This window comes from Desmodus rotundus, chromosome 9 (genome assembly GCF_022682495.2).
Source record: "Desmodus rotundus isolate HL8 chromosome 9, HLdesRot8A.1, whole genome shotgun sequence".
Lineage (NCBI taxonomy): Eukaryota > Metazoa > Chordata > Mammalia > Chiroptera > Phyllostomidae > Desmodus > Desmodus rotundus.
In genome coordinates this window covers 38,310,243-38,329,819 of record NC_071395.1, presented here as the reverse complement: position 1 = coordinate 38,329,819, position 19,577 = coordinate 38,310,243, and the positions used below count along the sequence as shown (strand labels likewise).

General features: G+C 54.7%; 1 protein-coding gene across 3 annotated transcripts; it reads left to right on the top strand.

The window, feature by feature from the left end:
* Positions 1-60: 60 nt before the first annotated feature.
* SGTA (small glutamine rich tetratricopeptide repeat co-chaperone alpha) lies at positions 61-17,486 on the top strand. 3 transcript variants are annotated; one of them, XM_053910666.2, is made up of 13 exons: positions 90-193; positions 404-581; positions 7,266-7,414; positions 8,276-8,379; positions 8,612-8,696; positions 9,776-9,875; positions 10,958-11,062; positions 11,948-12,086; positions 12,928-12,990; positions 14,355-14,392; positions 14,956-15,045; positions 15,295-15,417; positions 16,362-17,486. In XM_053910666.2, the coding sequence occupies exons 3-12, from the start codon at positions 7,315-7,317 to the stop codon at positions 15,407-15,409; spliced, it is 939 nt and encodes a 312-aa protein (XP_053766641.1). In that variant the 5' UTR covers positions 90-193; positions 404-581; positions 7,266-7,314; the 3' UTR covers positions 15,410-15,417; positions 16,362-17,486. The 3 variants fall into 3 exon arrangements, with proteins under 3 accessions (XP_024424833.2, XP_071075276.1, XP_053766641.1); XM_024569065.4 differs by lacking the exon at positions 404-581 and having other exon boundaries at positions 61-193; XM_071219175.1 differs by lacking the exons at positions 404-581; positions 16,362-17,486 and adding an exon at positions 16,254-16,359 and having other exon boundaries at positions 61-193.
* Positions 17,487-19,577: the final 2,091 nt, after the last annotated feature.

Here is a 19,577-nt window from a genome sequence, read left to right as displayed (position 1 = left end):
GACCAGCTCCTTCCCGCCTCTAAATTACGTCACTTCCCTCGCTCGGGCCTACACAATTGACACGCCTGCGCGGAATAAGGGTCAACACGGGCCCGTTCCTTCCGCGCAGGCGTTCCGGCCCGGAGGCGGGACCTGGCGGCGCCGCGGTGCGCAGGCGCAGCCGTCGGTGGGTCGGGGTTGGGGCATCTGAGAGGTGAGTTGGGGGCTCGTGGTTGAGCTAGATTGCCTTCGGCTCCGCGGCTCGGGGTTTCGGGAGCTCCGGGGCCCGCAAGGGAGGTCCATCTGGGGCTGGGGTCGCCTCGCGATTCGCTGGGTGCTGCGAGTGGGCGGTGCGGAGGGGAAACTGAGGCCGGGTGTCGACTGGCGGTCGTCTAACTGGCTCTTGCCGGCCCCTGGACCCCAGGGCTGGGAAATGCTGGTTCGCAGGTCCGTGGGTAGAAAACGAGAAGTAAAAACGTCCCGCACGTAGTGATTGCTTGCTGTGTGTCCGCTGCTGTCTGGAGCACGGTCCTTTTAAATCGAGGGACCCCTGTTCGTGGGCCTCAGGTTGGGGTTCCTGTGTCAGCGCCGCTGTTCTCCAGGTGCGTGACCTCGGCCAGCCTCTTGATTTAGCAGAGCCTCAGTTTTCCCCTCTGTAAAACGTGCATTGTTCCGGTCTCTGCCTTGGGGGTGGGGAATTGGGGAGTGTTAAAGCCACAGGGCCCAGCTCAAAGGGACCGGCAATTAGTCTTCTTTCACACTGAGGGTCTTTTGCATATTGTGCTAGAGGCGAGAGAAATCCGGGCTTGAGAACCAGCTGCACCACCCCTCTCTGGCCGTGGAAGCTTGCACAAGCTGCTTTCCCTCTGAGCAGCGCTACTTTTCTTCAGTGGGGACTGCAGAAGTATGTGCCTCCTAGAGCCTATGGGGGGACATTCTTTGATCAGGTTCCTGGTACTTGTTAATCAGGTTCCTGGTACTCATTAAGCGCTCACTAGAGAATAACTAGTTTTGTCATTAGGTGTCAGAACATGGTGACCACTCTGCGTCTCTGGTGATGCTCCTGTTTGTTTTGTGTATCTTTGCTTGTTTAGTCTATTTTTCCTCTCCCTAGGCCAGTGATTTTGTTGTCGCCCCCCCCTCCCCTGTACCACTGGGTGATAGGGACATTTTTGGTTGTCACAACTGGGGTGCTCCTGGCATCAAGTGTTTGGGGGCTCAGGGATGCTGCTCAACCCTCCACAGCGCCCATGATGTTTCCCCAGAGAATGATCTGACGCAAACGTTAGCAGTTAAACTCTGCTCTAAACAAGTGATTCTTCACGGGCAGGGTCTCTGCTGTGGTGGGGGGAGTGAACCCTAAGAAATCATGTGCAAGGTTTTGTGTGCACACCCGTTTTTGCAAGGAGCGGAGAGGATACTTTGTAGTTTAGATTCTCAGGTCAGACCACCTGGGTTCAAAACTGATTTGTGTCTTCGTAGCTGTATGATCTTGAGTGGTGCCGTCATCTTTCTAAGCTTCAGTTTTTCCTTCTGTAGAATGGGGATTAGGTAAAACCACACAGGGTCTCAGCACACTGTCGGAGCCAAATCCAGCTGAGACCCGTTTTTGTAAGTGGAGTTTTATGGAACTATAGCCACGCCCAATGGCATACACATTATCTGTGGCTGCTTTTGCCTTGAGTTGTTGCTGCAGAGACCCTGTGGCCTGTGAAGCTGAAGGAACTTACTCTGGCCTTTTTCAGAAAATGTTTCCTGATTTCTGAAATAAGCCGTTGTACATACAGCACTTAGCTCAGTGTCTGCAAAGTACTTGGCATTCCAAGGATTTCACCTGAGGTTTATAATTCCATCTTCCTAGAAAGGTGAGCAACTGTCAGTGGGGTAAAGCTCTGCCCCCGGTCAAGAGCTATAGTCTTGCCTGATCCTATGTTTTTTTGGCCCAAGACCCAGCTCCAGCCGAGGTGGGAAATGCTCAGCGAAGGTTGAAAGAATAAAACAGAGTGTGGGTAGGTAGGCAAGACCAAAGGTCTACTGATGAGAAGACTGAGACCCAAAGTCTCAGAGAATGGCCTCCCCAAGAAATCTGGTCGTGGGGCTCTGAATTTGACAGTGACCTCACATTTTCCTGAGTCCATGTGGGTCAAATGTCACCAAGTGGTGGGGTTCAAAGGAAGACGATCTGATCTGACCGATGGCTCTCCGTCTGCTGGCTGAAGACAGGCTAGGAAGGAGCCTTGTAGGAGGTACTAGACCAGAGGTGGGAATAGTACTTGGTCTTTGCTGGACAAAGAGGGTGCCGAGCTCTGCCTGCCGAGGTGACCTTGCAGCTTGGTGTTGAAAGGAGAGTAAGAGTTTTCCCGATGGATCAGGAAAAGTGAGCAGTGGGTTTGAGTGGAGCACAGCAGGTGACACGCAGATGCTGAGGGGCTGTGCATCATATTTGTTTCGTTTCAGGGAGCTTTCAAGGGTTTGTAATTGTGCGGGACAACCTGGTAGCATTTTAGAAGAAGACAGGGCCGTGCTTTGGGGATTGAACCCCAGTTCTAGCTGTGAGGCCGCCTTTCTTGGATACCTGAGGTGTCCTAGGTTGGGTAGGAGGAGCACCCACAGAAGTGGTGGGCTGTCGTTCAGAAAGTGGGTGCTTCGTCCTGGCCTGTGGGGGATAGGTCACTCATTTTAGTAAGGTGTGCCGTAATTTTCCATTTGAGTGATCAGTCCTAGGCAGAGCAACAAAAGAAATGGAAGTTTGGGGGAGGGGTTATGATAAAATGACAAAGTGGACTGACAGCTAGAAGGGATTCTGAAGGTGCCAAAGAGGAACTGCCTCTGGGAACCCCCACCGCACCCTGGGGCAGTGCCTGCCCACCCTCACCAGGCTCATTCCTGTACCCTGCACCCTGATGGTGCTTTCTGAGAGCTCATACAGGCCTCACTGTTAGGAGAGAGTAGGCCTTTGAGAATGTTGTCCAGCAGCCAAAGACCTACAAGTTGTGATTGTTCCAGAGACACACAGTGCCTAGGAGCCATCAGCAAAAGTGCTGTCTCTGTGTCAGGCTGGGCGCTGCTCTCTGAGGAGCAGAAAGTTTGTTCATCTTAAAGCCACACGTTAAAGTCAGATGTTCCCAGTCCTCCCCGCTTGGGGAGGTAAGAGGAGAGGCAGCAGTTTTTGGGGACAACCTGTGTCCAGCACTGTGCCCGGTCCTCTGCCCTTGACCACACTTTTCCACACTTCTGAAACCCAAATACTCAGCACACAGGAGATTTCCGAAAGTTTGTAGCAAAATCGTTTGGCCAGAAAATCTGACTTGTAGCCTGACTTGCTGGCCTAGAGCCTTTATTTTTCCCACTTAATGTCTATCCGTGATTTTCAGCTGGCAGTGGTTTGGCCATGTCTAGGGACATCTGTGATTGTCACCACTTAGGAGGTGCTCCTGGAATCTGGTGAATGGGGATCAGGGGTGCTACCCCCCACCGGTGCCCAGGAAGACCCCCACAGAGAATGACCCAGCCCCCATGTCACCCGTGCTGAGCGGGAGAAACTGTTAATTATTTGGAGAAATAGTGAGTTTAATCACGGCTCACACTGAACACCAGTATAAATCCCTGATGATCGACAGTAAAAACCAGGGTGGCCCCAGTGTCTGTGAATCACCTCCTCTCCCCTCCCACTCACTGTTTTTATTTAAATGTGTGCAGCCTCCTAGGGCCTCAGCAGTCCGATGGTTGTGGAACACAGTTTCCTGGGGTCAGTGGAATCCACTGACCCAGGTGGTCTCACCTGGGGTGATCCTGCCCCCACCTCCAGCTCCCAGGGAACAGTTAGATGTCAGGGATGCTGTTAAATGTCCTATATTGCGCAGGAAAGTTCCTCTCACAGAAAATGACCCACAGTCAATGGTGCCTGAGGGGAGAAACCCTGCAGCAGGTCGCTGAATTCTCATAGCAACCTGTGAGACTCCTCTCCCACCCCAGTTTATAGAAGAGGGAAGTAAGAGCACCAGCTGGGACTCTTTCATATGTGACACGGGGACAGGAAAGGCAACATGCAGCTGCCCTCGGGGGAAAGTGGCTGGGCCTGAGGCATTGTGACTCTGGATCTTGTCCTCCAGGGAAGTGGGACATCCCTGGCCCGGCATCCGTACACTGGCCCAGGGCAGGCTCCAGGGGGCCCTGATTTGTGGACGCTTGGTGTGTCACACTGCGGGGCATGGGGAGAGGAGCTGACATGTGGGATATCACATCAATAAAACAGGAGAAGCCTAGGGGCAGGCAGAGAGAGTCGCCTTGTACTAGTTCAGTGGGGGCAGGAGGGCTGGGAGCTACCCGAGCAAGGGCCCTGAGGTACGGAGGGCCAGGAGCATTGGAAGAACTGAGAGCAGGCCAGAAATGAGGGTGACTTTGCCTTTCCGTTTCCTAAACCCTCACTCAGTGTCCCCATTGGTAGTCACCTCCTCCAGCCTAAGCTTGGTCCAGGAGGGCAGGAAACAGTTATGGTAAAGATCAGATTTCTTTTCGATTCTACTCCTAAGCAAACATCCATCAAGACACACTAGTTCCCAGGACGGGAAGCAGATCCCCCACACACCCACTGTGGGTCTCACTCACGTGTCCTGTTGCTGGCTCCTGAGGATCAGCAGGGAAGCCGTGCTAGAAGTGATGCCTGGGACGCTTCAGCAGAGTCCAGCTGCTCGGCCATGTGATCTTGCCTTGCCTTCCATCTGAACGTGTGAGCAGCTCTGTAAGGCCCTGGCACACCTCCATCCAGTTTGCCATGACGGTGACTGGGGCAGGGGGAGTGTCAGCAAACGTGAAGGCCCCAGTGGTAAATGCTGTTGGCTTTGGGAGCCACGAGGCAAATCAAACATGTTACGCAGGCACTTACATACATAGGAACGCAAAAGCCGTTCTCAGCTAGGCAGGCAGCTGCCCCAGTGTGACACCTGACCCGTGTTTTAAAACAGACTACGCAGAAGGATCCAGGCCCTGGGATCTCAGGGGTTTGTACCCTAAGGGGAGGACCTTTGAAAAAAGTTTTATAGTAAAATAGACATAAAATTTACCATTTTAACTATTAGTTTTAAGTAACAACTTAATGGCTGTAAGCACATTCACACTGTTGTGCAGCCGCCGCCACCGTCCGTCCCCAGAACTTCCTCATCTCCCCAGACTGGAACTCCAGTAACCCCCTCGCCCAGTCGTCACCCACCACCTGCTTTGTCTCTGAATGTGACTCCCCTAAGGAGCTCCCACGAGTGGAGTCACATGGTGTCTGTCCTTCTGTGTCTGGCGGATTTTACTGAGCGTCGTGTCCTCGGCTCATCCACGCTGTGGCAGATGTCTGAATGTCCTTTTTAAGGCCGTATAACATTCCATGGTGTGGAGGGACCACGTTGTGTTTACCCACTCTTGTCCGTGGGCGTTGGAGTTCTGACTACCTTTTGGCTACTGTGAATCATGCTGTTATCTGTCAAAAATATGTGCAAAACAAAAACGTTTTTGATGTTCTCAGCATCGTGTCTGTCTCCTTGGGATTGGAGGCTGGCAGGTGGCTCTTGGGACCCTTCAGCTGGGGAGGATGAGTCACCTTTTGGGGCTTCACTGTCTTCAAGACAAGCGGGATGTGGTTGATCTCCACGGGCCCCTGTGTATCACCCCCAAGATCCTCTGGATCTGGGACTGGCCATTTGTCCCCCCGGGCTCTGGACCATTCTGATCCCAGACCTGGTTCCAGGGATGCTCTTGGGCCAAAGGCACTTGCTTGGTAAAGGCTTGTTGTATCCAGAAATAGGAGGGAGACTCATCACTATCCCCTAGTGTTTTCCAGGGGTGGCTGTAGCTTTCTGTTCAACTCTACAAAACACAGCTATTTTAAGTTTTTCCCTCTTTTTGAAATTGAAATATAATTCACTTACCATAAAAACCAGTAGAATGTAGTACATTCACAGAGTTGTGCAACTGTCACTCCAAATTCCAGAGCCCCTGAAAGAAGCTGAGTCCCCATTTGCAGTCATTCCCCTGTCCTTGACCACCACAAACTCACTTCCTTTTTCTGAATTTGCCTCTGGTGGGCATGTCACTGAAATGGAATCACTCACGGTGTGGCCTGCTGTGTCTGGCTCCTCTCCCTTTTCTCAATATGCATTTATTGGTGGATGTGTTTTTCTGTGGACCAGACACAGCCCAGAGCATGGTCCGTACCGCACACCTTGACTGCCCTTGCACCGAAAATTTTAGGCATGCTGTCAGCCAGCTTGTAAAGCCTGGGGCTTAGCGACTTGCTCTTCTGATCCCTGGCCAGTGATAGGTTAATGATGATGTGGTAGGGAGGCCTCCTTCATTTCTAGGGGGCACAGACTCTTCACCCCACTGGAGATGTTTCAAGGGGACCAAGACACTTCACAGCATGGCTCCCAGCCATGCTGAGTGCATATGAGGGGCCTTGGGCAGCATGTAGGTCCCTATCCTGCTCCTGTGTCCTCTACATGGGAGCAAGGTGCACCTCAGCATCTGACGGGAGTGAGGTGTGCTGTGCAAAGTGCCAGCTGCATCACAGCAGCTTGGGTAGCAGACTCCTCGCACGTTTCTTATTCTCTCCTCAGCACCAGGGGCGTCAGGGCCTGGTCACTATCTGGTGTGTGTGTGTGGGGGGGGGGGTGTTGAGCAGCTTCCCTGACCCCACCCACTCAATACCAGGAGCACTTCCAGTCATAACAATCACAGATGACTCTGGACACAACCCAGTGTCCCCTGGGGCAGGGTCGCACCTGGCCTGACAGTGCAGAACGTCTCAGAGGAACCCAGGAGGCTCTCAGGCAGCCTGGAAAAGGATCCATCCTTTTAGTCTGCTCAGGCCTCCCTGTGATGCCTGTGTTACCCTGGTGTCCCTTAGGGGCATCAGGACTTGGAAACTTGGGGTTCATAGACCAGCAGGGCGCCAGCCCATGCAAGGCAGCTGTCAGAGTCCCTAGGAAGCCCCAGGGTGCCCCCCATTCAGCCAGTGAAAGGGTAAGGACTGCCAGGACCATGTCGCCCTCTTGTTAGTACAAGGGGGAGGGACTTTGAGGGATGCGGTGCCCGCCCACTTGCCCAAAAGCAGGGGCTCTGAGCCTGGTTGCCTTGGTGTCTTATCTGTGAATTGGGATCGTTAACTTTTTGCCTCACACATAAAAGTGGCCAGTGTGCTTGGGCAGGGGACACACCTGCAGAGTCCTGCCTGGGGCAGCACCTGAGAACGGGTGGAAGAGTGCCTGTGCAAGCCGCCCAGCCCTCGTGCTTTTGCCTAGGGTCTGCAGATCCTGAAAACCCCCGGGCATTATCTCTTCCCGTCTCAAGATGGATAACAAGAAGCGCCTGGCCTACGCCATCATCCGTTTCCTGCACGATCAGCTGCGGCACGGGGGGCTCTCATCGGATGCCCAGGAGAGCTTGGAAGGTATGCACGGACCTTCTTTGGCCCTGAGGATAGAGTCCTCTGTCTCCAGCTTTGTGTGCGTCCTCCTCCCACTCCTGTTTGTCTTCCTCCCCACCTTCCCTCCTTTCATCGGTGCCTAGAACCACCACAAGGTGGGCATGACAGGCCAGCACACTTGCCCGCCATGGACACTGGTCCCGTCCTTGTTTCACAGGCAAGGCTGCCGCCCAGCCCGGGCAGGCACAAGACTGGGCTGTCTGGGGCCCTTCCCCCAACACAGGGTCCACCCCTGTGGCTTTAGGCCAGGCCTTCTGTAGGAGGAAAAGGAGGCGTGTGCATCCCAGAGCTGAGGGTCGGCGGGGCAGCCCTGACAGGTGGCCGCAGGGCTCTGAATGGCTCCTGTCTGTCCCGCAGGCAGTTGTGCAGTTGCGAAGACTTGGACGGGGGGGTGGTCTGGTCTCAAGCTTTGGGGTCCAGCCCAGGTCCTGGGAGGTCCAGCAGAATGTCCCTGGTATCTGACTCCCCTCCTGGCACTCTAGGCTCAGCTCTGCAGGCTCCAAGCCAGCTGGCCCCTGCATTGTGACCCCACAGAGAGCCCTGATATCACCCAGCTGAGCCCCTCTGGGCCAGGTCAGCATCTTCCTCCACACCTCCTGGCTGTCAGGGCTCCAAGGCATGGCTGTCCGTTCTGAGTTTTCCAAGGCCCTCGACTGCAAGATGAATCCACACCAGGGCTCAAGGGGCACTAACCGCACGGTGTGCCTCGTGGTCTCTGCCAACCCACTTGAAGAAAACCCTCCTCCCAAGCCCCCCCCCCCCCCCCCCCCCCCCGATCGTAAACTCGGGTCCAGTCAGAAGATAATACCTTTATGTCCCTTGCAGTTGCGATCCAGTGCCTGGAGACCGCTTTTGGGGTGACGGTGGAAGACAGCGACCTCGCACTTCCTCAGACTCTTCCAGAAATATTTGAAGCCGCCGCAGGCAAGGTGAGCCTCGGGGCTGCCCCATCACCTCCCAGAACAGTGAGAACAGCGTGGATAGCTGACAGCTCCAAAGCACGCCCCTCCTGGGTGAGGGAGTGGGGCGCCTGCACTGCAGGCCCCGGGCCTGAGCTCCTCTCCATCAGAGCTCAGAGGTCCCTGATGGTGGGGGAGGCTCAAGGTGCTGGGTTTGGGAAAGGTGGAGGGCAGTGGGACTGCCATCTTTCTCTGGCGCCAGGAGATACCACAGAACCTGAGGAGCCCCGAGCGAACCCCGCCTTCAGAGGAGGACTTGGCTGAGGCAGAGCGTCTCAAAACTGAAGGTGAGAGAAGGGTTCTCCATCCCCAGTGGCACCTCACCCACCTGGACTCCCGGGGCTGCAAGAGGGTGAGGCAGGCTGGTCCCTGGCTCTGAAGCCAAGGGAGGTATGCTGTTGGGCAGTGGGCGGCAAACCAGCCTTTGGAGACGGGCCCGGGTGGGGATGGCTTGTAAGAACACAGATGTGATGCTGTAGAGAAATGAGAGCCTCGTGTACAATAGGTAGGGATGTAAGCGGTGCGGCTGCTGTGGAAAACGATCTGACAGATTCCCAAATGGCTCACAAAGTTATCACGTGACCCCACAGTTCCACTCCTGGGTATGTCCTCAGGAGACATGCAAACACACATCTGCAAAGAAACTTGTGTACAAATGCTCAGAAGAGCACAATTCATAGTAGCCAGAAAGTGTAAACCACGCAGATGTCCATCTGCTGGTGAACGAACACAAATGAGGTGGCCCGTCCGTGCCCTGGAATATCTGTCACTCACTGCAGCGTGGAGGGACCCTGAACACATGGTGCTCGGTGAGAGGAGGCAAACACAGAAGGACGTGCGCACAGTGTGTGGTTGCGTGTATGTGTCATGTCCAGAGCAGGAGCATCCACAGACACGGGTGGGTTCATGGTTATTGGGCTGGGAGAGGCGATTGACTACTGATGAGGACGGGCTTGCTTTTTGGGGTGTGGAATGTTCTGGAATTGAATGGAGGTTATGGCTGCACCACTCTGAATGTACTGAAAAAACCACTCAATTGTACACTTTTAAAGGGTGAGTTTTGTGGTGTGTGAATTACATCTTACTAAAACTGGGCTATTTCCAAAAGAAGATGCAGAAGTGACAGTATTTGAGACTTATGTCCCCAAGCACCACAACCAAAGCAGTGACAGCTGCCAGCACCGAGTGCTGGCTCAGGCCAGCCCCTGCAAGGCCCTCCATGCAAACCGCATCCTGCCACCTGCGCCTAGTGTTGCATCCTCAGACCTTCATTTAGGAGCTGGGGTAGCCGAGAATGTTGCTTGGGACCCCCGGGTCTCTTATGAAGAGCCAGTTTACGTTTTACTTTTCTTTTCTTCCTCTTTAGGAAATGAGCAGATGAAAGTCGAGAACTTTGAGGCCGCTGTGCACTTATACGGGAAAGCCATCGAGCTCAACCCTGCAAACGCCGTCTATTTCTGTAACAGGTACTGCCGGCCCTGCTCGGAGGCCACACCGGCCAGTCTCGCATCCTGGTGGAAGGGACAGACTGCCGGACTGTAGGTTACTGAGCACCCCCACCACAGTCCCAAATACACAGAGTGTCCGGCGGTCAGTGGCTGTCAGAGTTGATGGTAGCGTTAAATTAGGTGGCACTGGTCTCTCTCAGATGCGGAGCCAAGGAAATAACCCAGAATTCAGATAGCGTGTTACGCACACATTCACGGCAGTGTTGACAGCAGTGAGGAAGTGTGTCTGGCCTAAATTTTTCTTTTTTGTAAAAATTTATATCTATCGTGGTAACGTTGGTTACTAACATTATGTCAATTTGAGATATACAATTCCATAACGTGACATCTGTGTGCTCACCACCTGGAGTCTAGTCTTCTCTCTGTCCCTGTGTGTTTGACCCTGGCCTGTGCTCTTAAAGGAAAAGCCAAATTAGCTGTTTCGTAGCCTGCCGTACAGAATGTTGTGCTATGGGAGGGACTGAGGGGAGGGCAGGAGGCAGCGCTGCACAACTAGTGTGGAAGCCGTGGAGACACGCAAAGTGTAGAAGACACCGGAAGCACGCGTGCTGAAGGTTGTCCACATCACCTCTGGGGTAGAAGAGCTTTTGTTTTGATTTCTTTCTTTAAAAAACTCTTTGGGGATATAATTCTAGACAGAAAAGTTGAAGAGGGGATGCAGACTGACTTGGCAACATAAAATGGGCATGCGCCCTGCCCCCCAGCAGGAAGGGCCTGCACAGCGGTGCCCCGTGGCTTTGGGTTCAGAGCCACTCCCGTCACTGCCTGTCTGCTGTGAGCGTTGGGCCATATCCCTCTGCTGCTCTTGGCCTCAGTTTCCCCTGGTACACGGGGCAGCGCCCTCCCACAGACCCCCAATATGGGCCCAGCAGGCAGATGCCCATGTCAGAGCCCGCATTCATCCAATGGCGTCACACACCCCTTCAGAACCCTAGATCCGCCCTACTGTGCAGGTGGGGAAACCAGGTCCCACGCCTAAATGCCTCATCCTAGGTGGCCAGTGAGGGCACGACTTTGACCACCCTGCTTTGCTTCCCCAGAGCCGCCGCCTACAGCAAACTGGGGAATTACGCAGGCGCCGTGCAGGACTGCGAGCGGGCCATCTGCATAGACCCGTCCTACAGCAAAGCATATGGGAGGATGGGGTGCGTACCTGGGCGGGAGGACCCAACCAGTCTCTGCCTGGGCCTGGACTGCCCCTCCCCCGCATCCACCGCATTCCTCCTCTTCTGGTTGGGTGGAGGGTTTTCCACCCCAGCAGCCAGCCCTCCCAGTGCCAGTTCAGTCCTGACACCACCGACCTGGAGTTGGTCAGATTCCATAGGTTCAGGGCTCAGCCCCACAAGGCCATCCCCACTTCGGGCACCAGACACAAGTCCAGGTCGTTGCCTGTGTTTCTGACCAGCCAGCTATACTAGGGGTTTCCCACACCCCCCTCTGGATTGATCATGCTCTAGAATGACTCACAGAATTCAGGAGAACCCTTTACCTACGTTTACGAGTTTATCGGAAAGGGTATAGCTGGAATAGCCAGATGACGAGGCGCCCAGGCGCACAAGGCAAAATCCAGCATGGTCCTGGAGTTTGGGTGCCAGAGCCTTTGTCCCTGTGCAGTTGGGGATGCATCACCCTCCTGGCACCGCTTCGGGTGTGATTAAGGGGGCTCCTTAAGAAACGACACACCTATGTGGCTCAGGAAATTTCGGGGCTTTTAGGGGTTCTCTGCCAAGAGCAGGGACAGGGACCAAATAACCCGAGCTTTGTCTGGCCACCCTTGCCCCTCCATCCTGTGGGCCTTGAAAGCCCTTGGTGTCGATCGGGTGCCAGCAGTAGGACACCAGAACCTGTGTGTTTGAAGTGTTGCCATGTGGCCATCTCTTAGCCCCTGCTCTTGTGTCTGCCCCACTGGAGCCCCGATTGGACAGGGAGTGATGGCATCGATATGGAGACACTTTGCGGTGTGGGGGCCGAGGGAGGGGCCGGAAGCCCCCGGGTCCTCTCCCTCTCATTCCCAGCACCTCTCCCCCCAGCCTGGCGTTGTCCAGTTTGAACAAGCACACAGAGGCCGTGGCCTATTATAAGAAGGCCCTGGAGCTAGACCCCGACAATGAAACATACAAGTCCAACCTCAAGATAGCGGAACTGAAGCTGAAAGAGACCCCCAGTCCGGTAAGTCCCCCTGGGAACAAGGGGTGTGACTCCGTCGGAGAGGCAGAGCACAGGCAGGCCGGGCAGACGCTCCCCCAGCTCACTGTCTGCAGCTGGGCTCGACCTGTGTGCGGAGAAGGTCTGTGCAGTGAGGGGGTCTGGCGTTCGTTTACTCGGGAATGAGGCACTCATACAGAAGTGCCTGTCAGGGAGGACGGTGGTTTCCTTCCCCCAGGCCCCCGGAAGCAGGAGAGAACACGCTGCAGGGCCACACAGAACCACCAGGGTTGGTCATTAGGCAAAGGGAGGGGACGAGTGGACCAGAGCTTCACTGTGACTTCATGGGAAGGAAGGGGTGATGCAGGAGAGGCAGGTTTGGGATTGGCGGGTTTGAGTAATTCCCAGGGGCTCCGAGGTGACCAGGGCAGGGGGTAGTGGGCGAGTGTGAGAGCCCTATAGAGGAGGGGTGGGAGTAGAGTCTGGGTTGACTTACTTGCATCTGAGAAGTGCACTCCTAGGTGAGTTATTGACTGTCTGTAGGAACTTGTCACCCCTGGGAGGGCCCCTTGTCTCTCCAGGGTCTGCCAGGGTCTACCAGGTCCCAGATGTCAGAGCATCAGAAAACGAAATAAGTGGTTAACACACTGCTTTTCCCAAGTGATGGCCACCTGGGCTCGTGCCTTTTACACAGCACCCCTCGCCATCTGGCCTAGCTGCTCAGGCTGAGTGCGCATCTGTTTGAGCTGAACACCTCTTAGAACTCCAGATGGACCCACACAGGGTCTCATCTCTCGGTTCCTGGGGCTGGTATTGCGGTCCTGCGTCCGTATGCCCATAACTAGCACTTTCCTCATCCCCACAGACAGGAGGGGTCGGCAGCTTCGACATCGCGGGCCTGCTGAACAACCCCGGCTTCATGAGCATGGTAACTGCCCTCGCCCCCCAGCAGTGACCTTCCCCCCCGGGGGCCTGCCATAGACCAGGGCCACTGGCGGGGCACCGTGGACTCTGGGGTGGGGACCTGCCAGGGGTGTTGAGCAGTATCCCTGGCCCCACCCACTCCATGCCAGGAGCACCCCCAGTCGTGACAACCTCAAATGTTTCCGTTGTCGTCATGTGTCCCCTGGGGGTGGCATGGCCCCAAGTGAGACCCTCAGGATTGAGCACAAAGGACAAACTGAACCCTGCCTCTCTTGGCTGAATAACCTGGGAAAACTACCTGTCTGCCCCAGGGGGCAGGGGGACAGTGACAGTGATGTGGCCACGCCTACAGGTTCAGATGGGATGCCAGAGCTCTAGAAGTTAGTGCCACCAAAGACTTGAGTCTAGAGGCGCTCCTGTCCTTTGAGAGCAGACTCCCAGATGTGACTTGTGGAGGCTGGTCCCTGCACTCACGCATCCATTTCTGGGTAATCCTGCTCACCCTGAGGCCACGCTGTTGGCTCATGGTCCTCAGGCTGCAGGGTCTTAAACTGTCAGGAAGAGAAAAATCCGGAAGCCACTGGCAGTCAGAGAAGCATCCTCACTACATCGAGGAGCGCCTCACCTCCTAACTTGGCAGAGGTCGCACTTTTCGTTGTAGGCCTACACAGCAGCGAAAGTCAACGGAGGGGGGTGAGCGGGTACCAGCTCTCCAAAGGGCATCCTGGCGCAAGAACCGGCCTCACAGTAGTCACTCCTTCTGGCCTCATCTACCCGGCCACCGCTGGTTGGTGTCCTTGCCACGCCTGTGCGTTTGTTTACATGTTCCTGCGACTTTTGGCAGAGCTGATTGGTTGGCACAGAGGCTGTCCTGGAAAGCCAACAACACTTAACCTCTGGGCCTTTGCAAAAAGTTCGGCAGCCTGTGAGCAGTGGAGCTGGCAGGCGGCTCTTCAGTCCTACGCTGCGCTCCCTGACCCGGCCTCCAAGGAGGTGTCGCAGCAGAGAAACGCAGGCATGAGAGGCCCTGTGCAGTGTTGTTTACTGACAGAGCAAAACTGGGGCTGCTTGCCTCTCCTAGTGGGTTCAGGGACCCAAAAAAGATCTCAGATACATCCACCCAGTGAAACCTGAGGTGCCAACAAAAAAACTGGAGATGCCCTGGAGTCTCCTCAAAGGGTCCCGAGTGGGACCAAAGTGATGAAACTGGTGAAGCGTGAGTCTCGGCGCACTGAGATGGAAACAGAAGTAGGGAAGGGGGGGAGGGGAGCGCTTGCTGCGCTGGGGCAGGAGAGCCCGGCATGCTTGGGAGGGCACGTTCTTAGAACGAGGCGGCAGCTGTCCTCTGACCACTGTTCTTTTCTGCAGGCATCAAACCTGATGAACAATCCCCAGGTTCAGCAGCTGTAAGTGACAGCCCGTCTCCCCTGGGTCTTGTGCTTAAATCTCTTCTTATTGCAGTAAAACATAAGATTTACCATTTTAACCATTTAGTTTATCACTCAGTGGCATTAAGTGCACTCAGTGTCATGCAGCTGTCACCACCATCTAGTCCCAGAACATTCCATCACCCCCAGAAGAAACCCCATCCTGCTTGTAGTTGTTCCCCCTCCCCGCCCCCCACTTCCTGGCAACAAGTAACCCACTTCCTGTCTCTGTGACTGTGTTCTGGACATGCCACTTAATATGGAATCACACCCTGTATCACCTTTTGTGTCCGGTATTTCTCAGTGCCACTCGGGAGCCAGAATTGCCCCGTTAAGAATCAAGGTCTTTAGGGCAAAAGCTGGTCCTGGGAAAGCTGGTGGAATTCACAGGGGCTGCCATCAGGAAAAAGGGTGGTCAAGGGGACCTGCTAGCTAGTGGCAGAGAACGTCTAGTACCAGTGGAGGCCAAGGGCTGAGTGCAGCCACTGTGGGCTGGGGAGGGCTGGGCTGTCCTGTGTGAGTCATAGGCTCTCTCCCTCCAGCATGTCTGGGATGATTTCCGGCAACCACAACCCCCTGGGGACTGCTGGCACCAGCCCTTCACAGAACGACCTGGCCAGTCTCATCCAGGCGTGAGTAGACCTGCATAGTGGGGAGGCAGTGGGCTGGCAGGGGCACTCTCCACGTGGGGAAGTGGAAGTGTCAGCGCTGTGTCCTCCAGTGAGTGGGCACACTGCCTTTACTGGGGCCACACGTAAAGGGGCCCACTCACTGCCTCACTGGGGGATTTGTGACAAATGCCTGAGGGACATTTCTGTGTGATCATCGGGGCAGCAGCTGGGTGTGGGCCAGCCCAGCTGAGCCTGGCACCTCTCTTCCAGGGGCCAGCAGTTTGCCCAGCAGATGCAGCAGCAGAACCCAGAGTTGATTGAGCAGCTTCGAAGTCAGATCCGAAGTCGGACGCCCAGTGCCAGCAACGATGACCAGCAGGAATGACCACCTACGTGAGTCCCCTTGGGCTGTGGGGGTGGGGAGTGTTGCAGGCCCCCATCCAGGGGTTTTCACTGAATTTGCTCCTCCCCCTTCCAATTCCCATGGAGAGACACTGGCTGAAACCCCACAGTTCCTGGAAGGGCTGGTGCCTGAGTGTCTGCAGACGACAAGCATGCAGAAAGTGATGACAGGGTCCTTTTCTTTGCACGCACACAACACGTGGCGGGGTGGCCCCAGTGGATGAGAGACAAGGTCACCTGGGCAGGGAGAGGACAGGTTAGTACCTGGCCTCTCCTTTATGCCCAGGTGTTCTGACTGAGTACCGTGATTTGGGATTTTTGTTTGTTTTTGCTGTGAGCAGATGTTACATATACAGTTGCTTAAAAATATACTCAGAGCATCCCCGGTGGCCTCTGCTGGCTTGGTTAGCCGCCCCCAGGCCCCTGACCTCCCCCTGCCGCTGTCTCCAGTGACTGCCCCCTGGGGCGGGTGGCAGGCAGCCTTCTTTTCTGAGATGTTCCCATGCTGCTGTGGTGTCACCTCTTCATTTGTCATCGTTCTCCTCACACTTTTCTTTACCCAGGGTTTTTTATGAGAAATGTAACGAATACACAAAAAAAAGCAGGAAAAAACAACTTTAATCTTTACATGCAGAGCAACTAATGTTAATATTTGGGGCGCCTTGTTTTGGCCTTAATTTAAAGGATGGGGGAAGCATAGCTCGGGGCAGTTTTGTATTCGTTACTCATTGGAACCTTACCCCCAAGTACCATCCCCAGCATCTTTATGTCTGGGCCCCAGAACCACCTATGATGATGGCTGTGCTCTCTCTCTGCTTACCGGGCAGCCACAGGCTCACAGAGGTGCGCTACATTGAGATTTCAGCAGCCACGGTAGTGCCCTCTTGAAGCCGGGCACCTGCCTGCCTGACCGCCTGCCTGTCTCGTCCTTGCAGCCGTTCCAGCACCTTTGGGTTCTTCCCAGCTGAGTGGAGCCTCCCCGTGTTCTGTTTTCTTCTATTGGATTGCCCAAGAGGGAAAGAGAAAAAGAAATTGGACCTGCATGAGATAGATTTTTATGCTTTTATTTCTTTCCCTTCACCCTCCCCTTCCTTTTTGTACTCCCTCATGGCTCCCAGACCCTTCTCAAAACAGAGCCAGCAAGCTGTGAACACAGACCAGCACCAATCTTCAAAAACCCAGTCACTAAAGTATTTCCTAGAATATTCCAGAGTGGGAATTGTCCTCGGGCCGCTCTCCGAGAAGCTGCCAGCTTTACTTCCAGCCACGTCTGAAGCCCACTCCAGGGTCCTGCTCCCTCGGTCTGTCTTCACAAGAAGCCTCTTTCTGAGTCAACTTTGGCTGCTCAGACGAGCTCACTGCCAGCCGTGGTCTGGGCACCAGTGTCCACCAGGCCTTCGGACCACAGGTTTTTGCATGAGAAACTCTAGTTGCAGATTCCTAAAGACATTTTCATTGCCCGTCGGGAGTGGGACCGTCTCGGGGTTCCCAGGGCCAGCTTCTGGGACAATCGAGCATTTTGATAGATGCGCTTTTCACCCCCTTCGATCCTTCCCCAGTACTGATACCCAACAGACCACGAGGGGTGTGGTCATGACCTTCCTGCCTGACCCCCCTGAGCAGTCCTAGCCTGCCTGTGTGTCTGGGCCCATGGACTCCCAGAGGGCTCCACCTCCTGTTCTGGGGCCCCTGGTACCACCCTGCTCAGCCTGCAATTGCCACCAGGCAAGAGCTGCCTCCAAGGAGGGCAAACCCACAAGCCAGGGCTGGGCAGCCTGCCTACAACACAAGGTCACCGTGGATGTCCCTGATCCTCTGCTTGGGCAGGGAGTTGGGGGGAGATCTGCTAAGCTCCCCTGTGCTGGCGGCAGTGTTGGAGGCTCCCAGGTGGTGTGCAAGGTCCACCCAGTGCCGTGTGTTATAGAAAACTAGTAGGAAGAAGGGCCACTGCCAGCCACCTGCAGTCATCACATGGCTGGCAAGGTGGCCCTACCTCTTGAGTACTAGCCTTGGTAATGAGAGTAACGTGTGGGGAATAAATAGACATTGTGACCTCTGCCTGTCTGCATTAACCGCTTGGCGCCACCCCTGCCCGCCCTCCCCCAAGTTTTCAGAACCCCCCAGCCTGGAGTTTCCAGATTTCCCCGGGCACATTGAGTAGCCTCACCGCCTGACACCACATGACTGCAAGCTCTTGTGCCAGAGGTTACAGGTGGTTCCGGAAATAGCAAGCCTCTGGGCTGTGCCGTGTTGCCTCACCTTTGACCCCAGTCACGTACACTCACATCCCCCGTGTAAAGGGTGACCACAGGGATCAAGCTGGACTCCTAGGTACGCAGTAAGGTTATTGTGCGTTGTTTTCCTCATATGTAGTTAGGATATGTGAAATCACCATTCTGTAACCCAAATACCCTCCCTCCCTCCTCTTTGTTAACGGGAGAGACATTGTCCTGAACAGGAAGGAGCCCAGGAAACTTAAGGGTTCTGTCCGCAAACCTTTGTGGGTATATAACAAAGCACTCCACAGTCATGTGATTCTTGAATGGGTGCTCAGTTCCTATTTACAACGTTCCACGGTGAGCACCAGTATAACCCGTTTCACAGGAGAAAAACGAACCTCAGCTGGAGCTCCCCCAGCCCTTGAATGGCAAGTCTGGTGTGGGGCCTGCGCGTGGAGTGGCTGGCTGAGGACCCCACGTCTGCGTGAGGGCTGCCTGCTCTGTCCACAGGTGAAGCAAGATCATCAGGCTCAGCAGTTGTCTGTCCTCCCACAGATGAGAAAAAGTTACAAGATACGGACTGGAGGTCAGCAGCCGCAGGAAGCAGGCAGCCTGGTACAGACGGGGGAGGGGCAGGGAGTGAGGCCTGTGCCTGTCTCACCGAGTCTTCACCAGGCGTGATTCTGTGAAGAACCATGATTGTCAACAGCGGAGGGCCCCTGGCGTCCAGTGGGTGGAGGCCAGCGGTGCTGCCTTATCCCCCACAGTGCCTGCACAGTGCCCACAGAGAATGGTTTGGCCTCGATGTGCACAGTACTGCGGGGAGACTCCGCACTAGTTCAATGTATATCAATGTGTGACCCCCCACCCCCCACCCCAAGCTCAGCAGTATCAGAAGCTGGGAGCTTGGCCCTGACCATTCTGCCTAAGGTGGTTGAGCATCATCCTGCAAGGTGAAAGGTCACCAGTTCGATTGCCCGTGAGGACATATTCCTGGGTTGCAGTTTAGGTCCCCCAGTCAGGACAGATGCAAAAGGCAACCGATCCATATTTTTCTCTTGCATCTATGAGTCTCCCTCTTTCTCCCTCTCTAAAAATACATAAATAAAATCTTAAAAAAGAAAAAGCTGGGATCTTGATAGAAATGCAAATTTTTGTCCTCCCACCCCAGGCCTACTGGATCAGAAACTCGGGGCGGGTCCCAGTCACCTGTACTTAAGCGAACCCTCCAGGTGATTCCAGTGGCCACCAAATGGTCGAGAACCACCGAGTGAGTCCGTGCATTCTGAGTTAATTTAGCCCGCTACGGGCTCTGCACCTCAAACAGGCAGCCTGGATGATTCTGACCCACATGTCTGGAGAACCCTACTTTGAGAAACACTGGTGGGAACTTGAACATAAGCCATACATTCTAGAAGTATCTGCATGAGCCTTAGATCTTCCCAGACAACCTTCGTTGCTCCCCTTACTTGTGTCCATCACTGGGAGGCCCTGCACACCTACTTCCAAATTTACCCCCAACTCAGCTACCTGTTCAGGAAAGACCCAGAACCTTTCTGGTTTGGAACCGCTAGCTGAGTGGGGGGAAAAAATGAACTTACATCTCCTCCCAGAAGCCAGGGGCTTCTGTGTGACTTGAGAAGTGTGTCATAATTACTGCTCCATCCCACACGAGTTAGAAATAGGACATTTCTGAATATTCTGTCAGAGGTGCACAGAGGGGGGAAAGGCAATTAAATATGCATTTAACATAAGTCGTGACTTGGAAAATGCCTCCCAGAGGAGGTCGAGCCTCAGATGTAAGGCAGGGGCTGCTACCACAGATGGAGTAATGAAGGCTCTGTCCTTTCTCATCTCCACACACTGAGCGTGTCATTCCTGGGGGCTAGTTGGTAGCCCCCACCCAGTTAAGTGCCCGGGAATCAGAGGAGG